The 25,027-nt window shown below is 37.9% G+C and overlaps 2 protein-coding genes across 2 annotated transcripts in view; both read left to right on the forward strand.

Annotated features, from left to right (window-relative positions):
• The window catches only part of LOC105446710 (transcription factor SPT20 homolog), a 31,542-nt gene extending 17,766 nt beyond the window's left edge, over positions 1–13,776 (forward strand). Inside the window, exons 7-10 of the mRNA XM_030973063.1 lie at positions 12–197; positions 578–784; positions 12,686–12,786; positions 13,569–13,776. Coding sequence (XP_030828923.1) covers positions 12–197; positions 578–784; positions 12,686–12,786; positions 13,569–13,776 — 702 coding nt within the window. The remainder of the gene's footprint in view (positions 1–11; positions 198–577; positions 785–12,685; positions 12,787–13,568) is intronic.
• Positions 13,777–14,863: 1,087 nt separating this feature from the next.
• On the forward strand, positions 14,864–22,668 carry LOC757105 (protein piccolo-like). The gene is made up of 4 exons (XM_030973514.1): positions 14,864–15,150; positions 16,417–18,756; positions 19,304–19,371; positions 19,952–22,668. Exons 1-4 carry the CDS (start codon positions 14,959–14,961, stop codon positions 21,330–21,332), a joined length of 3,981 nt encoding a protein of 1,326 aa, XP_030829374.1. The 5' UTR covers positions 14,864–14,958; the 3' UTR covers positions 21,333–22,668.
• The last annotated feature ends 2,359 nt before the right edge of the window (positions 22,669–25,027 follow it).

Raw genomic sequence — 25,027 nt, forward strand, 5'->3', positions numbered from 1 at the left:
CTTTTTTCAAGTCTGGACAACCATCCCATGTCCCTCAAGTGGGTCAGAACAGCGTGCAACAAACCCAACAGCAGCAAATACAACAGGTCGGCCAAGGGCAACCTCAGCAGCAGCAGCAGCAACAACAACAGCAGCAACAGCAGCAGCAGCAACAACAACAGCAACAATTACAACAACTACAACAGCAACAACAACAAGTAAGTGTATCTTTCATTCATTCTCTGCATTTTGGTTTGATTTGGTACTATTTTTATTGATCAATGATCCCCGTAATTTTCTCAAAAATTGTAATGAGATTGGAAAAAATTCCAATATGGCTTATGGCACATTGTTCGGAAACTCCAGATAAAAGACAAGTAGAAGGGCGAGATAACATGTAATTTTTTCAATTTTTATTTTGAAAGGAAATAAGTTAACAAGCTGTTTTAAAGATGTTTATGTTAGTTTATCTGTGGAGATACATACTTGCCTAGTTGATACATTCCGGATTGACTCTATGGGATTGGTATACACAATAGGTAACGTATCAAGAGAGATCCATGTTGTAACCAAAGCGACTCATGCATTTACTCTATAGCCACAACACCATCCAATCCAACCTGGCACCACCCTCGGCCAGCCCCATATGATGTCTGCACCCTCCTACGTATCCATAGCTGCCTCCTCAGCAGCAGCCGTTGCAACCGCAGTACCGGTATCGCTAGCTACTACCACGCCCAACGCGTCCGCCCCAGCATGGCACCTTGCACAGGACAACAGGCCACAAACTGTGGATGCATCTAAGGTATGGTCATTTTGAATTGTGGATTTTCGCTGGTTGCAGAGTAACTGGGAATTTAGGTTTGAGAAATAATAATAATAATAAATTTAATTTATATAGCGCTAAATACAAATGTCTCTAAGCGCTTTACAAATATATTATTACCCCGGTCATTGGATTCAGTGCTTACCCGCACACAATGTGTGCACAATCTCCACTCCCTGGGGAGCATTCCAGCCAGGCGTTACCCTATAGGCTAAGCCCTAGATTGGTTTTTGGCCCATGATATTTAAAGTTGCATGATTTATTTAGAGGTGGATCAAGACATGGGTATTGTATTCTAGTCTTACTATTGTATGGAACAAGAAAATAATAATTTCTTATCTTTGAATGATAAATTCCCTAGATACTACCTTCCCCCTAACAAAACACAAAGTCATACTTCTTTAGTTGCTGAATGACTTTATTATTCTGAGTAGAATCCTCTGCTTTCAACTGCTCTCTCTTACTTTTTGTATGTTTGTTAGTCCACCCCTCAGTCAATATCAGTTTGATTTTAGATTCATTGTACCTGGGCTGTCCTTTTAATCTCTCTTCCTCTTTCTCTCACAAATATCTTCTTTTTTTTTAGCCCCGCCATAGCTATGTGTTCCCCCTTCCTTCCTCTCACTCAGTCTCTGTCTCTCCCTCTCACTTTTTCCTGCAGTTAGTTTCTTATCTTTTCATACAAAATACTACCGACTAGATCATTGTTCATACCTTTGCACAAGGCTATCTATCCCCTACCTTCTGTACGTCATTGCCCCAATGGCTATTTATAGAGTCTGTGTTTGGAGCCTCAGTCTGTGCACAAGTTGTCAGCATCCCTCATTGCCATGGGATTTATCATATCGAGGCATCTATTTTCTTTGTGTGTGTATTATTAGTTCTCGGGATAGTCATACGGATGGCCTCCTACATAGTGCCTTATCAGATCGTTCGCACAGATTTTGAGGTTTCACACATTGTGCTTTTTGTCTTCAAGATGTGTGTTCATACATCTGTCAAAAATTGTAACAAAAGGCAAATGCTCCCTTTTGTTTAGTAAGTGCAGTTCATATTTACTGTTGAAAGGATTCTATGACATCCTTGTAGAGCTTATATTAGTATCTGGATTTGGAGCGGAAGTGCTCGCCCCCTCATGAATCTTAAGTCTTTGCCCAGTGCCAATGACTGGTTTCTTGTAGCCATGTTATGATGTTATGATAAAGTAGGCTTCTTTGTGACGTTACAGGTCTTATTGACCATACCAAAATATCTTTATGATGAGACTTTTCCTGTAAGAAATCTGATTTCTTGGCTTGGGACATTTCAAATAAAGTTTGGCCCAAATTGACAATACGACATGCAAACTTGAAAATCTCTGGTTGAAAAGGCTCAACCCTATCAGGAAGATGAAAATTTGGCATTGTAATTGGTAATTGACAGTAATGCTGGTTAATTGGCAATAGCCAGCAGTGTTGATTAGTATGAGTAGTATTATGACTAGAGGAAGTCTTGGTCCTCTTTACGCCTTCCTTAGGATTTAGCACATCTGCCTCTCATAACTCTTTGAGATCATATTTGTTTGATCCCGGCTGACAGTTAGAATTAATGATTCCCCTGACAGCATCAAGCTGGATGAGAAACACAGGAAATTAATGAAAATCAACCAGGAATCCATGTCTTTGCTACCCTTCCTTTTAAAAAGAGAATACTTAAACATGACCAGCATGACATGAGCATTGCAAGGGTAATTGGTTTTGTAACACATGAAAGACTAACGAGAGCATGAGGCAAACAAGACAGAGGTCCCCTCATATATTCTATCGATCCTATGGCAACTTAATTTGTTGTGACATTGCATCTATAAAGGTAGGTTCTTTCAGTACAAAACAAAAGATAGATAGATAGCCTTACAGAGCGTGTGAGAAACAGAAGCTGAAAGCATGAATAAGAGAGGCACATTAAGAGAGCGAGAGAGAGAGAGAGAAAGAGAGTGCAATGTTCATGGAAAGTTCCATCACGGGGGAGGGTAGACATAGTAGGAGGGAGGATCAGGCAGGAAACAGTGAATCAGTGTAATGTGACATTGTAGACAGTCCATCAAACTCTCTTCTTCTCTTCATCCCCAGGCTATTCCCTGGTTATTGTCCTCTTCATGCATATTTCTAGACGGTGCCCGAAGGCAGAAGCTCCAAACCAATAATGGTAGACCTTCCCAAGATACCGGTCTTTATCCTTTGTGGTCACGGAATGTTACAGAGACCTCTAACAAGTAGAATGTTGCCCTTTACAAATATAAACCACAAAAACTTCTTCCATATTTTGTTTTGTATACATGCATTAGGGGCACAATGAATGAGTAATCTCTAGATGATGTCCTCTTTTGCTATCCCATTGGATCGATAGTGGTCGCCTTTTTAAGTTGAGGGAACTTCTTTAGCTCTGTTCTAAAACTCTTTTTAAAATCCAGCCCCAAAATTAGAGGTTACATTTTGCTTAGGCCAGGTATTATACAAAAGAATAATTTAGAATATTTGAATATTTATACAAACTCATCAAAGTTATCATTCTATGGGTGTCAGTATTTTTAGACATATCAGTAGGTTGTCAATCAATTTAAATTCCAACCCGTGCTACTGTTTTCAGATAGAAGTCTGGATTAAAATTAAAATAGTGTCCACACAGTTAGGATCAAGCTAACAATGGTTCTAATACCGCAGGAAATAGAATACATAATACATGTGAAGGTAAAGAATTTCCCATGTTTCTTTTTGAGGGAAGGGGGGGGGGGGTGGCTAGTACTTAATATGAGACAGACGTAGCAGAGATATAATGAGATTATGTTTCATGTGGAAATGAAATATTGAGCATACTGCTATCATGTCATCCAGCACCTTGCCTGAGTCCAGACCGCAACCAGTGAGGTAAACATTATCACTCACAAGTGTTGCATATGTTGTGCGCTGTTCAGGCAGCAGCGCTGTGGGCCAGAGATAAGGCATTCTCCAAGTTAAATGTTGCTGGCCAGCCAGCCAACGCATGAGCTTCAGACAGGTGTGGCCATGCTTGCTGGGTGAATGTTATTGCTCACGAATGTTGCATGTGCTCGGTTCAATTATGCATATAATCTGACCGGCACCAGATCTTCTGGCAGGCATGTGCTGGCTGCTGTTGGCTCCCCTGTTGCCCTTTCCTTGACCTTGCTCTTCATCAATGAGGGCTCCTTTCAACTTCAACGGAAACACGGCATTATACACTCTATCTCATGTTTCCCCTCGGTAGTAAATCACACACAGATATAAACAAAGTCAGTTACAGAACATTTAGTTCTCGGAGCCTCCCAATCTGATCCAGAAAGAAAGTTCACTTTGGGACTGTGATGTACGTGCCTGTTGCATTGATACTTTTGACACAGCTAAAGTGTCATGGTTATGCATAAGATGGGGGATTTAGAGAGAAGATGATTACAGTGTGCCAAGAGACCCCAAGACAAAAGAGAATGCCATGTCATTCACCACAGAACGTGCTCAAGAGGGAGAGTTGGTGAGGAGAACACAGGAGAAGGAAGGAGAGAGAGAGAGAGAGAGGGAGAGAGAGAGAAGGTAAAAAGGAAGGAGATAAGAGGACAGAAACAGAAGAAAATGAGAGTAGATGATTAAAAAAATGTGAATTTAGGGAAACTGTAGAAAGAGAGAGAAGTTTGATAAGAAGACTTCTTTGGGAATATTAAGTAATAGATAATTGAGAAAAGACATTCGGATAATCATACTATAATCTTAATCATAAAGGAAAAATGTGTGAGCATTGATATGAAAACAGTTAGGATTAGAATTGGAATCTAGCCATTTTACGATCATATCCATTTACAATATTAAGAGGACATGTATGATTAAAAAAAAGAGAGACAGATCAGGAAGATAGAGATTTGAATGTAAGGATAAAGAGACATCAAAGAGAGTTAGAGATGAAGGTGAGCGAGAGAGAAAGCTTAATGACTGGAGAGGGTATTATTAAAGGGATCGTTTAACAATGTTAAATCTGAGATACACGGCCCTACTTGTTATCAGTGTCTGTGATATGGTGTAATATTGAAGCCCTAAAAAAAATTACGCTTCAAAATGATCAAGAAGTGCCTCAAAAAAGTAAAAATCTTTAAGTGACCGGTTTTACCATACTCGTTTTCCCCAATAGACTTTAGTGTTATGAAAACCGTCAGGCGAACGGTTTTCAAAATTTGTAATTTCAATCATAAATATCTTGATAATCAGACATGCGATCGGCTTGTTAATGTCATGGGGTTCCTGACTGACCTAAAGGTTTATAATTATCATTGCATCATGAGTGAAATCCAGAATTTTATTTCAGAATCTGAGACAAAGTTACCGGATCCCTTTAAAGCTAGGTATGACTCACTTCATACCCCGGGATAAACAGAACAAGAGAGGGTTTAAAGATGGATTCAATATTCAAAGGCTAATTCATGATTAAAACCTTCGTCTCCCACCCATTTTGTAAACACTGTTTTTGCATAAAAATCAACCAAGAAAACTGTTTATAAATTAATATTAGGACGTTTTTGCTTTCCTTATTTGCCTGAGCTGGGGTGAAAACTTTATTAGTGAAAGCCTTGTGTGCAGGTTTATTTTCAGTTCAATTATTTATTCAAAACCTATAGATGTTAACACTTTTTGATGTGTACGTGTTGTGTGGCGCATATAAATTAACTACAAAGAGACTTAAGACATAATTAATTTCAGTTATGGAATAATTGATATAATTAATCATGAAAATGATATTTGTTAATATATTAGGATGTAATACATGTTTGTTTTTTGCCACTGCTTTTTTTCGGTTAGGGTGGGGGGCTCTTTAAGGAAGATCTTGGCATTTTTTGACAACATGTGCACTTGGGCAACTTTTATATCTTCCTACTAATTAGTAGAGTTGATGTTGCAATTAAAAGTGTGAACTTGCATCCTGTCGTTTAATCAAGAACTTACTGTTATCAGTCTGATCAGAAAACATGATCAAATTATTGCATGGAGCAAAATGAAACATGACATAGAAGGTCATGAACGGGACTTAAGATTAACATACAAGTTTTAGTCTGATGTGAGTGACAAAAAAAAGTATTTGCCTCCCCTTTCAGATCATGTTACTCTAATATTTTTTGTTACTCTAATATTTTTTGTTACTATGTCACTCTTTATTTCAAATTGTTAATATGAGAGTAGACACCAATTAGCACGGCCGAAAAAAAGACTACTGCAACACACAAGGTCATGGACATGTTTTTGTACTATATTATTTGGCTTGGTGCATTTTCACTACACTACACAGCATCATGGCAGACCTGTTCTAATGATGCATGACATTATTGGATTACTCGTGTGTTGATGCATGCCATTTTAATTTCCTTACTTCAGTGGAGTCCCATTAATACTGACTGTGCCCAGAAATCCATGACTCTTTTGTTTTGTCTACCACATATCCAAAATCGTGCATAACAAGGCATCTCCCACATGATATTGAGAATGCTAGCCTAGTCTAGGCTCTGCACGAGACTTACTTTTTCTGCAATGACTGATTAAAAGCATAGAATTGGATTGAAAAAAGTGAGCATACCTTCAGAGAAATTTACTGTGCATGCCACCTAGCCAATACACACTCTACTCAGAGGTGTGGAATTGCAAGAATGGGTGCGGTCATGCTTTGAGAGCTTTCTAATATGACCTTGTGTGTGGTATACACCGTTTAATGTGTCCAGCTGTAGTCTCAATCAATAATGAGCTCACATATGTTCGCACCAATTCAAGGCAACTCAAGAAGGTTATTGTTCTACAAAATGAAATAAATGAATAAAAATTTAAAGAAATGAAGAAATAAATAAACAGAATCCATGCAACTGAATGGGTGTTCGATGGCCCATACTTAACCTTTCCCCTTGAATTTGTTAGAAATCACATATAATGTCACGACTATCAGTTACTGTCTGTGCGTCTGTTCTGCTGAGTCTTACAATGCAATGAAAGGAACTCTAAATAAGTATTCCCAGTAAGAAAATGGAGCGGTTCAAGTGTGTATCAGAGGATAGCATGTAGGTGAGGAATTAGGATTCAGATGATCTGAAAAGTGGAATAGATATATATATACTAGCCTTCCCGATCACTTATTTTCTCCTTTCTAGAATCAGAATCCAGCTTGTAGGATTGTTGCCAAGTTTTAATCATTGTTATATTCTAAGAAATGGACAATCAAAACGAATTGCTGGTATTTGAATAGATCCGTAACCTTGCACAAGTAATATCTTGTCGTACTTCTTGTTGAGAAGCTCTAAAGGACATTTTTTTTCATCCTGCAACTAGAGAAGGATTTAGTTTTTATACACTATGCCATGTGGATATTCCAACGTACAACTCAAACTGAAACTTCTCATTTAGCCATAAAATTCTTTAGCTCCGTTTTCTGTACTGTTTTTTAATAAATTTGGGTAAATGAAAACTGACTTAGTACAGGATTCTGTTAGTCATCCATCAAAGTAATTTCCTTGTTATTTCTTATCATGAAGTGATAAATTTCCTCTTTTTGTCATTGCTTCTAAGACAGGAAAACAGCTAATGTTTATATAACCATGTTAGAGACCTAGAAATATTCCACCGCAAAAGGATACAAAATGCATAATTAATTTCCATTTTCCTGTAGGTTGTTATTAAGAGTAATTCCTCACAAATCCACCCTTGTTGTACAGAGACCCCTGGAGTAGCCATTTTGGGCCACTTCCTCCTTAGTCACAGGTAACTGAAGAGAGTACGAAGGTGTAAAAAAGCATTCACACTCTCATCTCCATTCTCTTACTGATCAGTCTATTTAGGCAGTAATATTTGGTCGGGTTATATTGTGTTTTTGTGAAATTCATCCAGTCATACTACTGCTGAGATCTAGAGAAATGAGCCAGCTTCTTCTCTTCTTGTTAACATTTGAAGAAAATGTATTGAAACAGCAGAGACCATGCTTTTAGATTGAAATACTGTCCCATTCCGATAATTCATATTTACGTTGCATGAATTGGAGATGCTCTCAAAATAAAAGGGACAAAGGAATTTCAACATTTCACAATCATTGTAGTATGCTACAATTATATGATTCTTTCCTTTGCTAATTGTTCATACATTCACAGATATGCACCCTGGTACTTCTCTGTTTTTTGCTGCTTATTTTTTTCAAATGAGGATTTACATAATTTTATCCCAATGCTAGAGTGTAAAAGCTGGCCTCAAGGGGAATGATGTGATTACACTAATGCGAAGATATAGAAAGCGATGGTTTAAATGTGTAAAGATAATGTTGCTGTGCATGAGAGCTCTTGTAAGTATTTTGTTCATTATCAAGAGATCTTTATGAGATTTCCATAATTGAATGACTTTTTCAGCCAGAATGCATGCAAACACAATGCAGTTCCGGTAAATTAATACTACTACATTTTGTTAGGAGTAGTATTACCATTGAATAATTGAGTGTTTGAAAGCATAAAATTGGGTTTGAATTTACTCCCACATATATTAGTATATGGATCAGCAAGTTTTAATGCCCGAATTATTGGCATGACGTATTTAGAGAGGCCTTTGTAAGGGGACAGAGTCTAAATTACGTCCACTCTGTTGTAGCTCGGCATTCATCAATTCTACAAACATAATCAAAATGGAAAGCATATAGCTTGAAGACCTTACACATTCTTTTATACTATAGGATTTCCCGGCCAAATTCGCGAGTTTGTCATTCGAATTCATTTACTTTGCATTTAAGTTAGGGCAGATCAGCTTTGCCATGCCAATTATCATTAAATTTTCCCGATCTTGTATTTAATTTAGGATTTTGGTCGAAGGATTTCATAGATCTGTCATTCAATTTAGAAACTGCTCAACTAGCATTCAAATTAATCGTCATTTGTCGAGGCGTCATTTCTATCATTCAAATTAACACCTGTCATTCGTATTCGAAATATTTGTATTCAAGTTAGGAATGTTAGGGGGAAGAAATGCACCACACGTTTACAGTTTAAAAAATAAAATAAAATCCAGGACCTGCCATTGGGGTCTATTCTGTTATTCAATTTTTTTCATTTTCAGTACAATGCATATGGGTGTAGTCAGACATTAAGTAAAGAAGGGGCGAAATCAAGGGATATATGGCATTTCTGCACGGACATGTTTATATACCCAGGAAAGGTGGGGGTACCCTCAATCGCCCCTTTTAAATACAGACTTTGAATGTTACAAAAGTAATTTACATCGTCTCTCACACTAGCTAGCACACCCCTCTGTTTTTCTAAAAGAGTTTCATAGTTTACTTATCACTTCTCCATTTCCCTTCGCCATCGATGGCTAAAGACTTGGTTAAAATTGTGTGACTCTAGTCTCTACCCCTATATATTGTACACGACCTCCATAATGAAATTATGATGACTGAAATTATGATAAATTTATGATGAAACACAAGACAAACAATTTCCTTGCATGAAAATGTATAAACATATTGAGACCATCAAGTCTGCAGATGCAAGTATTTAGTTTTTCCCCTTAACAATCAAACTTAAATGCCGATGAATATCAGACAAATCTAATAAGTATAAGTTTATAAATGCCATAAACTAAAATATGATGAAATACACATGAAAAAAACAATCTTGAAAGAAAAAAAAAGAGCTATAAAAAGTGTGTAAGAAACGAGAAATATATATTGACCATCAATTTAAGTGCACAAAGTGCTAATTTGAATGCAACAAATGAATTAGAATGCTAGAAGTACACCGTCGCGATGTCAGAAAATCGTGTTGCACTAAATTGAATGACCAAATAGTGAAAGAAGCACTTTGTTCATTAATTTGAATGAAACATACATAGATTCTAACGAAAACTTCATAGATTTGAAATCTAGAAAAAGGAATATAAACCCGAGATATACCCGAGATATACCTGACAGCACTAAAAGCGTCGAATTTGAACGCAAGACAAATGAATTCGAATGACAAACTCGCGAATTTGGCCGGGAAATCCTATATTATGATATTTATATTTGCTTAATCATACTAGTAATCATTGTCCAGTGTTGGCTTGTCTCGTTTCCTCAATGAACTATTTTTTATTACGAGTCGAACAGGAAGTGAACATTAACACTCATTTGTTTTGTTTTCATACTAAAAATGGCAGTTAGAATACCACATCTGTTTGTATAAGAGTTAAAAGACCATTAAACCTGATTCATTACTTGATAATATTTCCTGATATACCCATGATTTTACAATTTTGTTATTAGATTTCTTGTTTAGAGCTAAGCTCTTGGCTATATTGCCCTGGAGACAGGCCTGGCATTATTAACTAGTTTGTCAGGATTTTTTTTTCTCCATTTTCCTTCATACACAAGGCTAAAAGAACCAGTGTTTTGTATATTTATCAAGTCCCTAGTTATCAGATAAAAATTGTTTAATAATCAGGAACAAATGAAACTGACGGTCTGGGGTTTCATGCTCATGTGGAGACGTTTTTGTCCCTCTGTTCTCAACTCTTCACATTGATGTCATGTACAAGATCATTGCACTCTACTTGAACCCTTTCTCCCTATCATTTAGCTTGTTGACTCAGAGCAATATTTTGGTATCTCTTTTGTCAACATGGGCATCCTTAATTCTTTCTCAACAATTGTCTCAACCAGATCAATGTTTTAAATACATTTCATAAGCCATTGGATCTGCTTTGGAGGCAGTGTATTCCATTCTTGAGTGTGTATTATTCTTATCGAGGGAGTAGACTGAATTTCCTCCATGCACTGTGTCATAGGCACAAACAGGTGCAGCATGCTTTGAAGTAAAAAGTGAAGACTTTGCCGGCCATGTTTTTGGATACACCTCCAAATTTAGATCCAGAACCAGAAATGTGCATCCATCAACACCTCCATGGATGGGCTTACACATACCTGGCGGAACACGTTGGGAGTTGTACATGTTCTAATCCCTTGCTCCTTGAAGACCCATTTCACATGCAGCATTTAAATGTTAGCAGACTCCATTTCACAATGAAAACTTGTCAATTAGGCGACTCAGTCTCTTACAGTTATAAACATGGATTTTGAAGTTGACTATATGATCAAATCATATTATAGATAAGAAATAATGCATTCCTAATAAGTTAGATAACTTGCGATTTTGTTTTCAAACTATAAATTTTACTTACACCTGTAGGCTTTGTCAGTTTATGCATCATGGCGTTGAATCACCAACTTAAAAAGCTTTCTCATCATTAGCAGTTAGGCATAACGATGTATCATGCTTTACAAGAACAGTTGTGCTCAGTCATCCAACACCTTTTTAGGAAAAAAAAGAAACAATGACAAATCAAATTTTGAGCACCCAAGTACAGACTCTGGAATTTTTATTCTTTTTTTTCTTTATAATTTTAAACGCTAATCACGCATTATTTGTGTATAACAAGGTTACATAATGCCCTTGAGGTATGTTTGCTCAACATATGTTGTGATGTCCATTTACATGCAAAATGTTTATTGATGTGAATTAACTTTGTAATGACAAGTACTAAAACAGTAACTTGATTGATACATGCCATATTGAGAAGGTTAGGAACATTTGTTTTGGGCGATGCCGGAAGCAAACACGTTGAAACTTTCTTTCCTCAAGTTGACTCGTTAATATAGTGGTCAGCGAGTGTCTACATATGCTCATCAAAGTATATCTCTAGTTCTCCTTTCCTTCTTTTCCTTTCCTCATTTCCTCTCCGCAATGCCTTTCCCTATCTTGTATATTCACAAGGACACTTTATATAGAAACGACCTTCATTGAAATTAGTTCTAAGGGGGAATTTGTATGTTATAATTAGGGTTAATTCAAAAGGAGGTAATTGCATGAGATCAGGAATAGGTCAAAAGTTTGTAAGATTTGGCTGGCCTGCTATTCATGTTTTATTCTTAGTCATCTATCCGATTGTTTTTTTCAGGTCATCGGGTCATTTTGTACAGCAAGTCTTTGATCTAGAAAATATCTCCATCCTACTGTATTGATTGTGCTTGGTACATTGTTTCACTATTTCCAAGTTTGGGATAACATTGAACAAAAGACAAAAAACAGAACCAATTTTTAAACCCTTGTAAGAGATAACAGCATTGTATGTTTAGGGTGTTCCTTTGGAGCCGTAATTGCATTAACTTGTGTTAAAGTGTATGAGTAAACAACCTTGTGCCTTCAAACAGACAAAATGTTATGAGAATATGGTAGCTGTCCTGAATACTCTCAATGGAGTGGAGAGTGCTGCGTACATGCAGTAATGTGATTGGATCAAGTGATCGGATAAAAGAACACTGGCAATTTCTTCAATCAGTCAATTGTAACTTGAAATGCGCTATTCAATAGTACTGTAATTAACGGTGTATAAACCGCCCTCGTGTATTAACTGCACCCCTCTTTTTCGCCCTTCAAAAAAAAAAAAAATTTGGTGTACCGTGTATAAGACGCACCCCCCGACTTTGAATTTTTTTCGGCGTTAAAAAAGTGTGGTTTATACACCGTTAATTACGGTACTTGTTATCAATATGAGACCACAAACTGATTTGTACTTTCCTTCTCATATTCAAGTTGGGATGACATGCTTTTCAGCAAAAAAGCTCTCGTGCTATCACTTAATACTGCCCAAAAGCTAATATCATAAATTTGCTGAGCTTCATAAGACCGAGTTATCTACCTTCCTATGGTTTCAATAGATTTGATTTGGAATCTTACACCCATTTTGAACCTGTATTTTTCACCTACAAATCAGCTTTTTAAAAAATTTCTGAAATATTTTAGCATCTTTTATAACATTTGTCTTTTACTTTTCTATTTTTGTTGTTGTTGAGCAGGTTGGTAGTGATGGCCAGGCATGGAGTTCACCTGGTCTTGAGAGGAAGGATGTTTTAACTGATGCAGCCAGCGCCTACCCCTCTGGGACAGGAGAAGAAAGGTAATTACCCCCCAAACATCACATATAGCTAGCAGTCAATAGTGATTGTCAAAATTATGAATTATTAGTCCAACCCCGTCTAGCAATCAACATTCTGGTAATTTGAAGTGTATACGCTGAATGTTGTGGGACTTTTTGTTGTTATTTAAAATGATAGGTCTCTTGAATTCCATAATAATTTTTTGTTTTTGTTTTTGATAGGTGATAGATTTGATGGCCACAACTATTGTGTTGTCTTTTTATTGAACACAGATTGGACTAGCTCTTAAATCATTTCGCAAGACAATCTTTAAAAGAGAATTTTTGAAAGTGTAGCGTTCTTGGATATTCTACTATCACTTTTACTTCCAAAATTTACAAATATGATTAGGTACCTTATGTACCTTAAATGTAAGGTGAAAAGCTCTGAAGAAAGCCTGCGTAACTGAGGTGCTCTAAAGGAATTCCAAGATAAGTTTGCTGCATTGTGATAGGACAGAAAGGGTCCGGAAATGAAGTTGCTATGGTTTACTTGTGATATGTTTTAAACTCAAGTTATTCTATATTTACAGATCTTCTATGCTACATCCAGGGTTCCATCTTGACTATTTCATGATTTTCCACTCAATAATTCCAAATGTCTGTATGCATGAGTCCTCTGTAGAAATTTAGATTGAAAAAAAAAATGGGGGTGGGGGGGGGGCTTAGATTTGGATTTGGGGGCTCATATGTTCCAGGTGCCTGTTAGGATCAAACCTTTTTTTTTTTAATGCATATGTAATTTTTGTTTGTTTTTATTGCAGTGGAGCAGAAGGCAGTCAGAATGTTGAGAAGCGGCAGGGTAAAAAGAAGCATAGTAAAACGAGCAAGAAGAGGCCTAAGCTTAGCATCATATCTGTTGACGAGGATCAAGTGATCGAATGCTCCTTGGAGACGCATAGGGGAGACACTATCGTCTTCAAGTTCAGTGAAGATGATCAGTTGGATGGCATTGTGTCAAACCTGGTATGAAATAAATTCTTAAAATAAAATTATATGGCCTCTTTCTCATTTGACTTAGTAAACTTTCAAAGAGGAACACAAAATAAAAACAACAAAAAACATGGGTTAATAGACATGCAGTTTGCTCAGTTTTCATTATTTCTCTTTAATTCCTGGTTAGGTTAAGAGTTCTTATAGCTAAAGAGATGATTTAACTCTGCATGGTAAATATCTCTTATCATCCTGGGAAATTATCCACCTCTTTTGTCATAGTTTGTCTTTATGTAGATATCTTTTCTTTCAATATTTAATGAATTCTTCTGTCAATAATTACGGAGTGCTATTATTAAAAACTTCTGAGGTCTGTGGAGACGAAAAGATCCATAAAATTCAGCCTCATTGTGTTTATAAGCACTGTTATTTTTATCAAGTTTGCATCAGCACAGGTGTCCTAAAATAAAATACAATTACTTTTTGGGACATGTGATCCGCAGCTCTTGAGGGGAAAGATTGTGAGACCTTGATCAAAATATTGTGAGAGTGTGTATAGTTTATATTTATATCACAAGATATGCCACAAGAGTACCAGGAGGTTGAATGAAATAGGACAGTTGAAATAAATAACACAATGCGAAATAACAATAAGAATATTGGATTTTTATATTGGGTCTGTTTGGAGCCACCTCTGTTGGACAAGGAATTATGAGCAATATGACCATCACCTCTTTCAAGTTTTTTCCTTTTGTTGGACTTTAATTTGAAATTTGACCTATTTCCACTGCATAGAATGCATTGCATATTAAAACTAAGAATCCACGTTTTTGTTAGTGAGATAGAGAAAGGTAAAATCCTGGAGGCATTTGGTGCAAGATCTTAATAGAGAAAACCATTTTACTTGAGTTTTAGTTGAAATATCTATGTACATGTAGTTTTAATATCTATGTAGTGGAATTATCTATGTTAATTTTTTGCATATTGATGCCATGATATGAAAATATTTGATTTGTGTAATAAATTAGTTTTCCTTCTCTATGTCTTTCTCATTTTTATTTGCTTTCCTGTCTCTGTTCTACTCACTGTTTCTATTCTCACTTTCTTCTGCCCTCCTCCTGTACATCATTACCTCTCCATCTATTCCACTCTCTATAGACGGTAGCCAAGTGGGTTCATGAGCAGCATGCAGGCCTCTTCAAGGAGCAGCTTCTCAAGGTGATGGAGGATGCCAAACGTTTAGGACCAGGCCTCCACCTCCAGCCAGGTCCCTCATCCTCTACCGTGGGAGACGATACCGGTACCATCACCAGTCAGCAGCTTCAGGAAGGGGTGGTTCCACCAAGCCCCGGCACAGCCGTCAACTCGTCGGATGCCTCCCCTCCCAGTGGGGACGAGTCTCAGCAGCAATTGGTATGGTCCCCAGCTCTCTACTCACCTGCTTCACCAATATCTGATCCTTCAAGCCCAAGGCTCAGCCCCCTTTCTTGGCCCTCTTTGGTGGGTTGGTGGGACTGGCTCTCTATCTCAGATTTTCTTTTGAGTTTCCTTGCTATGTGCAAATTGGACTGCTGTGGTAGCTGGCCTTGGAGTGACAATTTCTTTTTACCAGCCCCCCCCCCCCCCCCTCCCTCTCCCTCTCCCTCTTCCATCCCATTTGGTTTGAATGTATGATTAGCAGCCTGAATGGTTTTATTACATCATTATTTCTTCAAGCCCTTCTCATTCCTAATGACCTTGCATTCCATTCTCCTCTTTACATTCCTAACCTTTTAGAGTGCAGTAAGATGACATGAGTATCTTCCTATACTCGCCTATACTCTCTATATGTTAGAACCAAGACTTGATGAGAATGTACTTTCCCTTTCATATATATTTTTATGTTTCAAACATAAAGAATATTCTTCATACAATTTGCCACCAAAAAGTTCATTTTTATAAGAATAGCAAGATTATCCTCTATTTAGGCACACATTGCCCTCGGGGTTTTTCTGTGGCATTATTTGGGATGAGGTAGTTCTGCTTTGCTCGTCAATAACTGCAACCTGCTCTACCCTACAACAATTTTTGAAACACCCCTAAAATTCCTTGTCCAATTTTATTTCACTTTCCTTTTTCTCTCTCTATGGAAACATATTCCTGGAAATATTCATACACTATACTGTACACACGTAGAGAAAAAAGAAATGAAGCATAACTAATTCATGATAATCACAGATACCAATATCAAGTATTTTGTTGTTGGTATGTAATGTATTGTTCCCCATGTTCAACTTAAACATTGAGCATTGTGACAAGTTAACCTACATGTAGATAATATGCCTGTGATGTTCAATTTCGAGTAGATACTTGTAGTGGTTTCCTGTTTTAGGCAATGTGAATAATGTTTGTTTGTGAAATTATGATATTCTGTATACACAGAGCATGATGTTAGCATTATATATAGAAGTAGAATTTAATCGGAGCTACTACTACCACTTTGATCTAACTTGAAGAATAACATGATTGACTTAATGTGCCATGTACATGAGCTGATGATTTTTGCATTGAAGTGATATTTGAATAATTGCATGTAATTAATTTTTTTGTATTTTAATGATTATTTTTTTTTTACATCACAAGTCCTTATTTTGAATATTTTATAATTTTGCCTTTTTCTTTCTTTCTTTATTTGATTAGAATGCTCCCCAACAAAGCTTTGAGATGGCAGTTGGTAAGCATCTGACTGCAGAGTCACAGCAGGGTGAGCAGCAACTGAGACCTGTTGAAAACCAGCACCTACCCCTCAGTAGGAAGGGTAGTAGTCCTCTAATCGTCAATCAGCCTCAGCAGATGGGTAGTGAAGACAGTGACCAGACTCGTCCTAAGCCCAACCAGTCTCCTCCAGCAGCCATAGAGAACATGCCTAGCCAAGTGCCAGTCCAGCAGAGTCATCATCTTCAAATGGAGCTGAGAACACCACAACCTGTCTATCCAAGCCAAGCAGGTGTCCCAGATCAAGGCATGATGCAGGGAATGCCTATGATGGGTGCGTACAGCATGATGCCTATGCTATCTTCACAAGGAAATGTTGTTTTCGTGCCCATGGCAACACAGGCTGGTGCTCCCCAGATGTACATGCACCCCCAACAGGCTCAACAAATGTACATGCAGCAACAGATGCCGATGCAGCAGCACCTCTCGCAGCAACCACCAATGCAGCAACACCAACAACCACCAATGCAACAGCTCCAGCAGCAACCTCCTATTATGCAACATCAGCAGCAACCCCCAATGCAGCAACAACAACAACCACAACAACAGCTTCCAATGCACCAACAACAACCACCAATGCAGCAACAACCTCTACCATCAGTCCAGGACCAAGTTCAGCCACAGCTGCAACAACAACCAACTCAACCTATTCAGCAAGGAGGGCAACAAGCACAGATTCCACCACAGCAGTTGCAACAAGTTCAACCAACACAACCTGGTCAGCAAGTTGCAACATCTGTGCAAGGTCAGGCTCATGCACAACCTCATCAACAACCACAAACTACAGCTGCTCTTTCAACTGCAGCACCCACCCAGAGTGTCGCAGGAGGGGCACAGCCACAGCAGTCTCAAGCTAAAGCTGCTCAGGTTGCAGGTGTAGCTCGTCTTAAAGAGCTTGATCACAAACTATCTCAGCTACACAAAAAGCCTAACCCACACCAGCAACAAACACCAGCTAAAGTTCCTTCACAACCACCAACAATGCTCCAGCAGCAAATATCACAGGGTCAGTCAAATGTACCCTATCACAATCAAGTCAGTGTGAGTGTTGCCCAGCTGACCACACCAAACAACAGCCAGAGCTCTGCAAATATTGTCCTGACTCCACAGCCTGTTTCAAATATGTTAGCACCTGTCTTTCATCCAATCCAAGATGAAAGGAAAGCATCCTTGATGGATGCCCAGAGTTTACCCATTCATAACTACCTGCCACGTCCAGCAAGTGAACCTGTTCCAGATTTTCAAACAACACCTTATGTAGATCCCCAACAGGATTCTGTGCAGGTTGTGCCTGAGAAATCAGAAGAAAATCAAATTCAAATCGAACAACCAGCTAGGCCTGTGTCCCCTAAGCCAGCCTCTAGCCCAACAAAGAAGTCCCGTTTTTCTGTGTCATCTGTAGAAGACAAGAAGGATGCAGCAGCAGTGACTGAGGAAAAACCAAAGGAGGAGATCAGTGAAGGAAATGCAGGCAGCAAAACAGAAACAGTTGGAGATAAGTCTTCCAGAGAACCTGCCATTGGTATGGACAAAGACCAGGAGCCTGCACGAAAGGAAGAAAAGAAAGGTAGATTTACAGTAGCACCTGCTCCATGTACTGTGGGAGACGCTGTAAAAAGTGACCTGGTGAAATCTGGTGAGACAGCAACACAGGATGTGAAAGATGTGGTCTCAGATTTGGTATCCCAGACTGAAAAAAATATTGACAAGGAGGGAGCAGATGTGGCAGAAACTGCAAAACCATCGGCAGGTTCTCCCGTTAAGCTTAGCCGTTTCCAAGTTAACAAGGTTTCAGACAAGACTTCGGTTGTTGAAGGAAAAACCTCTGCCGAACAGTCTGTTCCTGAGACAGCTTCAATTGAAACTAATAAGGATGATCAGACTGATATTGAGAAACAACCTGAGGCAGAACAGCCTCCATTACCATCAGCCACTGCATCACTTGCCATAAAAGAGGCAGATCGGGAACCATCTCCTCATCCTCAGCAAGGAAATGAACCCGCTGTTGATATATCAGTTGGACCGGCCATCAAGCCTGAGCGTAAGAGCAGCCTGATTGGCAGTGAACGGGATACTCCAGACAGCATCGCATCAGATGGAAGCTCGCTTCCTTCATTCCCACCAGAAGGTCCAACTTTGCAGCAATCAGCAGGTCTTCCTGGACAACCATTTGGGCCAGGCCAGGGTGTGTTTGCCCAGCCCGAATCTCAAAGTACACCCCCTTTGTCAGATGTTGGATCAGCTTCTCCAGGACCCATTGCTAATGTGAGTAACACGTTTATAACTTTGATTAGAAGTACATTTTATATTCCAATGCTTTCATCATTAGCAATATGCTTTTGAAAAAATATATATTGATATATGCTGAATTTCATAATTGATTACATATTTGTAGTTTAATTATACAGAATTAACTTTCGAGTTTGGAGGGATTTTTCAATCAAGCTTTGTGTGGCAAATAACTATTAGAATATTACCTCCCTTGAAGATATTTCGAAAGATCCTTTTATTGCTATGTTTTGCAGCAAAATTCATGAAGTGACAAAAAAGGAAAATAAATAAATAAGCCAAATAGGAATTGCTTGTATCATATATTACTATGGTTCATTGCGTTTGATTATTAACTTCACTTATTATGTATGGACCCAACTTTGCAAAATATTCTAGGGTCTTCAAGTTTGTAGAATGAAGAGTTTGTTTTAGGTGAAATATGATTATCAAATTTGTGCTTGTATTTGCCATGAAGGAAAGTAGTGAAAGAGAACTTTTACTATGGGTGTTAAACATATTTTGTTATTTCTATCAATCGTAGGCTGATCTAGGTCAAGTCCAGCCATCTCAAGCTGAAGCTGCAAGGGAACTCCAGGAGCTTCTAAAGAGGTAGGACAGACAGATATTAAGCATTGTTTGTATCTCAGGTTTTTGCTCTGGGTAAAGGTAAAACGAGTGGAGGTAAAAAAAGATACAGTGAAAGAGATGTTTTGTCAGTAATTATACACTTTAGCACCATGCTGGTATGTTTAGATATAATACTTTGACAATGAATATTTGCAAAGGTGTTTTTCAAACCTGATTTAGTTATGTTACTGCACATTTAAATAATTTGGCCTTATTTTCTTGACTTAGATTGAAATTGTAATTTGTGTGTGATTAAGAATAACTCTTCTTGTATATAATTATGAGACTTAATTTATAATCCTGCAAAATGGAAAGGCCAAAACAGATGTACCAATCTTGAATCAGTTAACTATTTTGACTCCAGTTGTAGTCATGTTATTTAATGTATATCTGCTTATGTCAAGATGAGACAGTTCTACATTCTCAGGAGTTTTCATTCATGCAACAATGTTATCTACAAAGTCTTTTGAAAATAACACTTTTTCATGCTCTGCGAGATAGATGCTTATACAGGTATTATAACATGAAGGTATGTGTTTCTCTTTTCTTTTTAAAATTGTAGGCAAGATGAAGAGAGGGCTAAGATACTCCATAGACATCGTAGTGAAATGCAGGAGTTTATAGCTCACTATCCGCAGACAACACCGCCCCAGAGTCCCTTGCTTCTCTATCAACCCAACATGTACAGCATGGTACCCTTCCCCATGCAAGAAAACTTTGCTCCTCCAGGCAACTTTGCTCCTCAAGGCAACTTTGCTCCCCAAGGCATGTGGCATCCCAGTAGCAATCTTATTCCCTATAACCACTTCCAGGGAGTTCCTTTCACTCATGCGCCAGGCTCTGCATTTGGGGGATTCCGTCAGGGTACCACCAGCCCACCTACCGTACCAGGCATGTCTTCCATGGGGGTTCCTGTGCAGGGAGGGATGGTAACCTATAGACCTGTAGCTGGTGTGGAGATGCCTGGCCAAGGAGCCATGCCAGGTGCTGCACCTGCAATGACAGGTGCTCAGTATCAAGTGCCTACCACCATGCACCCCCGTTTCTCTGCCAGCAATGAGATGATCCCACAGCAGACCTATACCAATAGTCAAGGACTCAAAAGGAGTGTCAGTTACCAGTCTGTTGTTCCTCAACCCAACACTGGGTTTCAGCCAGCATTTTTCCCCAATCCCAACCAGCCAATGGGACCCCCTAATCCTGAGGCATTCATGCCAAGACCAGGAGCTGGTAATGCGTGGATGAGTTCAGCAGGAGGTGCAATGCAGATTATGGACATGAAGGACCAGCAGTCAATACAGAATGGAATCAACAGGTCTCCAGAGCAGCTCCCTCGTGGGATAGACAATGCAGGTGTAACGTTTCCTACACAACAAGTTCATCCTTATCCATCCCATGTAAGGACCGGCTCTGGTACTGAGAAAATAGACTTCACCAAGAGAATGGTACCAATGAATAGTGAGGCAACTGAGGCGGTAACTTCAAAAGGCTACCAAGCTCAGACAGACTTGGGTCAGGTGGAAAGGAGACTGGAGGAAGCCAGGCCTGGTGGGCTAAGCCAGCCAAATTACCAAAGTGAAAATACAGAACTGCATGGGCAGATTGACAATAGGGTAGCAGTTGATCACCCGACCACAGACCCCAGGCCAGCTGATAATAATACAGATGTGATTCCTACCGACCAAACTGTGGCAGCACAGCTTCAAACACCTGCATCCCAGCAACAGCAGCAGCAACAGGCAGGCAAGCGAAAAGGCACCTTTGCTGATGACAAGTTCAAGAATCTTGCAGATTTGAGTAAGCCAACAGCGGCAAGACCTGCTTTGGATGAAAGGAAAGTTAGCCTGAATGACTTGAAGCGTGCCCAACAGCAGCAGGACTTGCATGCCAGTGCAGCAAGACCACCTTCTGGAACTACCAAAGCTGATGTTCCCAAGACATGAGGAATCGAAATGTGCACTAGAAATTGTGACATATAGTTTAAAAAACAAAAATTATACAAATTTGCAACATCTTATGGTTAAGAAACTGATACTCCACAGTAGGAAGTGTTATTTAAAATAAAAATCACTTTGCAAAAATGTTGTGATCCGCAGATTAGTGAGCAGAACTACTGCACAGTGCTTTCATATGTACACGTATGCTGCGTAGCGTGTAGAGTGGTCACAGTTAAAAAGTATTAAAGCCAACATTACGCATGTTGCATATCTAGAGTAAATGCTAAAATAATCCAAAGGAAACCTTTTTCACATAGCAGAAACTTAGTATGGTCACATAAGGTTTATCATTTTGAGTTAAAGGGGTAGCACATATGTGATTTAAAATTGAAATACATTTGTGAACAGTATGTAAATATTATGTAATAAAGAAAAAGGTGTTAAAAACACTGACTATTCTATTTACACCTGAATGCTGTGGTACATTTTCTCTTTAATACCAAATTCTGATCGTTGCTGTACTTTCTTTGCGACAAATCACCAACTCAGATGTCACAGTTTCTTTTGCATTCCCTCCAAGTGTCGAGCTTCATCAACCTGTTATAATAAATGAACTAATTGGCATGTAATGCTTATGTGTGTGAGTAGCTAATTTATCAGTAATGAATGAAATGGATTAGGATTGTAGAGAAGGAAGACTGTAGACCAGAGATATGTTAGTATAGTTGTTGATTTCATGTAAACTGCCTTATATTTTGTTTGGGATATGCTGCATTGAAGCAGCCTCATGGACAGTGAAAGAATGATGTTGATGATGATGATGAAGAGAGGCAGGAGTCCAGCGAGTAAAGGTGATACAGCCTTTTACTTAAACAGGTTGCAGCTTCCTTATTATATATCACTTTACTAGGTGCTTCTGTGTTGTATGTAATCCTTATAAATGTATCTCACTCAAGTCATGCTTATTACTAACTGTATGAAGAAATGAAAGCTAAGCCTAAATATTTGTATTACCGACCCCAAGAAATGTAAATATTCTTTATGCAAGTGTCTTTGGCGTGCATCTGTTCAATAGAGTCATCGGCAGACAACGATATTATTCTAAGCCATATGTGGAATCATTTGCACAGACTAGGAGAGTGGGTTGTATGATTATCCACAAGGTGAGTGAAGATGAAATGATGAGAAGATGAGAAGTCAAATCCTGGAGATACACAGTCGAGGTCTCATGTCAGTCAGTCGGTCGGTCGTTTCTCAGTTATACCTCGTGTAAGCCCCCTAAGACACTTTAATTACCATTCCATACTCGGTCAAATTTTGGGATACTCTGATGCATTTTTATGAAGAGAATACCCTCGTGTGTAATTAATATCATGATCACTTGTTTTAAAGGTAATGCAAAGTTTTGGGAAATTTTGAAAATTGGATGGAAAGTAATTTTTTAAAATTTTGATATATTTAAATGCCCCAATGGATGTATTATAAGCACTAGACAATTTAGCCCCTAAAACACTTCTGTTTTCGAGAATTTTTAATAATCAAAATTTACCGGTGCTCCCGCTAAATTTCAAAAATTTCAAATAATGCCTAAGGCCTTTCTGTGGTAGCTGCGACCATGAAAATCTCAGAATATGCAGTTTTGATATATAATTTCCAAACGGGAATAGCAAATCGGTCGATTGTAGTCAAGAAACATTGTTTCAAAGCTAAAGTAATATCAGCCTTGAGAGGGAGCTATCCAACATAACCAGTTTATTATTTAAAATTCCATCACTTCAGACTCGATTTCAACCGCGACAATGATCATTGAATATTGTAAAATCGCAAATGCTTCCAATATGTTCATTTGAACCAAATTCATGCCCCCATACCAAAACTTTGTATTACCTTGTGTACTATGTGTCTTGTAAACCTTTTGGCTGATGTTAAGGAGTATTAGATAAATCAAGCATAGGACCTCTGACTTAAATTGAAAAGATCATGTAAATGTGTGTATCTCAACACAGGAACTGTTTGATCCTTTGTAGGAAAACTTCAGCCTTTCAACCTGAGGCAGTCTAAATGGAATAAACAAGGCAATTCTGGTAGCATATAATAAAATAAGTTGAATAGTATGTTGCATCGACTGATGACTGACTTGGAGAAGCCTTGTTATATCTACAAAAACACCACATCCATTCCACCCCTCTAAGTATAAACCAATGTATACACCAGATCAGCCTGATGTTAATTGAATGAATTCAACATGTAGAAACATTTGTACATTATGTAAATAAGCAACAATTGTATGGCCATATATATATAGTTTTGTTGTTCAGTGGGACTTCAACTTGTGTTATCAATGTTTATCATTATTGCGTCTATGAAAATTTGTATAAATGCTGCATTGTGGGCAGTGAATGAAAGAGGCGGCCATTTGCTCAGCCTTGGCTATGTGTGAAACCTTATATTCTAACATTTAGAATATCATAAAGAACATATTGACAAATACAATTCAGATGTACGTCCAGTAAATGTTAGGCATCGGTTATGTAAAAAAAAAATGCATTTTATTGAGTATGCTTAGAATTGATGACCAACTCAAAACTTGTTAATGCTTAAAATTGTTGGCTTCCATTTGTAAGAATTAAAATCACTGTTATATATTTAAGAATCACTAAGTTCTGAAAATAGTGAAAGTGTTAAATCGCTTAGTTTGTGAACTTTACTAATTGGAAAAAGAAGATCATCTTCCCGGTACTCAATTTTTAAAAAAAGTTCTCCTGTTTGTCTCATTTTTTTGGCACCATTTCATCTTTGTTTTTGGAAAACAGGATTCACCATTTTTGCACATCAAATACATATTATATATCAATTCCTCATTAGCACTTTACGTTACCATTCTATAAATTTAATTGTATGTATTATCTGAACCTTTGAAATGTTTTATGTGCTTGAAGTGCATCGTGGTCATTAGATGTTGAACTCAAAAGAAAATAACTTCCTGTAGTACTTGTTATTGCATTGGCTGTACTTGCCTTGGATCTACTTTGCTGTTCAAATCTCATTTCTTATCAATACAGATTTACTTAGTGAATCAAAAAAGAAACATACTTCTACCGATTATAATTTCACAATTTTTTTATAAAGTTTCTGAGACACAGGTGTACCTCTTCTTCTGAAATGGAGTGAAACTGTCTAACATATGGTCTTACCGTACACTTCTTACAACTTTTGTCAGAATGTGAACGAGGGGGGAATTTAAATTCATTTCATGGGTGAAAACTTATCTTGTGCAGAAAAAAAAAATCACTATTAGTATTAAGACTACTATAAGAATGTATTCAGTATTTCATTTGCATTCATTTGCATTCATTTTATTTAATGCATGAATTTTGTTGTGATACACCTTTCTCCCCTGACGCAGACATAAACATTGTTATAATCAGACAGACATGATAGGAGATATAGGTTTTTGATTTGCTCGTTCATGCTACCATAGAGGAATTAAAGATAAAATGAAGGATAACTACCGGTATGGGGTGGGATTTTCATGTTATTTCCATTTTTATGTTAATAAATATCGTATGATTTTGAGTTTGGTAATTAACTGCATAATGAATGCCGGATTAAAAGAAAATGAAAAGACACAAATATATTTAAAACTTGATTTCCCTTTGTGACATTCACCTGTGCCTCGTAAATAAGCTTTTGTACACAAA

This window comes from Strongylocentrotus purpuratus, unplaced genomic scaffold (assembly GCF_000002235.5).
Source record: "Strongylocentrotus purpuratus isolate Spur 01 unplaced genomic scaffold, Spur_5.0 spur5_scaffold_6, whole genome shotgun sequence".
NCBI lineage: Eukaryota > Metazoa > Echinodermata > Echinoidea > Camarodonta > Strongylocentrotidae > Strongylocentrotus > Strongylocentrotus purpuratus.

What these genes read in the sequence shown, in the direction of transcription:
- LOC757105 (XM_030973514.1), top strand. Translation starts at nt 14,959, where the DNA reads ATGGAGGATGCCAAACGTTTAGGACCAGGCCTCCACCTCCAGCCAGGT. An exon ending in ACGAGTCTCAGCAGCAATTG is followed by an intron (nt 15,151 to 16,416) that starts GTATGGTCCCCA and finishes TTATTTGATTAG; the next exon opens with AATGCTCCCCAACAAAGCTT. An exon ending in CTCCAGGACCCATTGCTAAT is followed by an intron (nt 18,757 to 19,303) that starts GTGAGTAACACG and finishes TATCAATCGTAG; the next exon opens with GCTGATCTAGGTCAAGTCCA.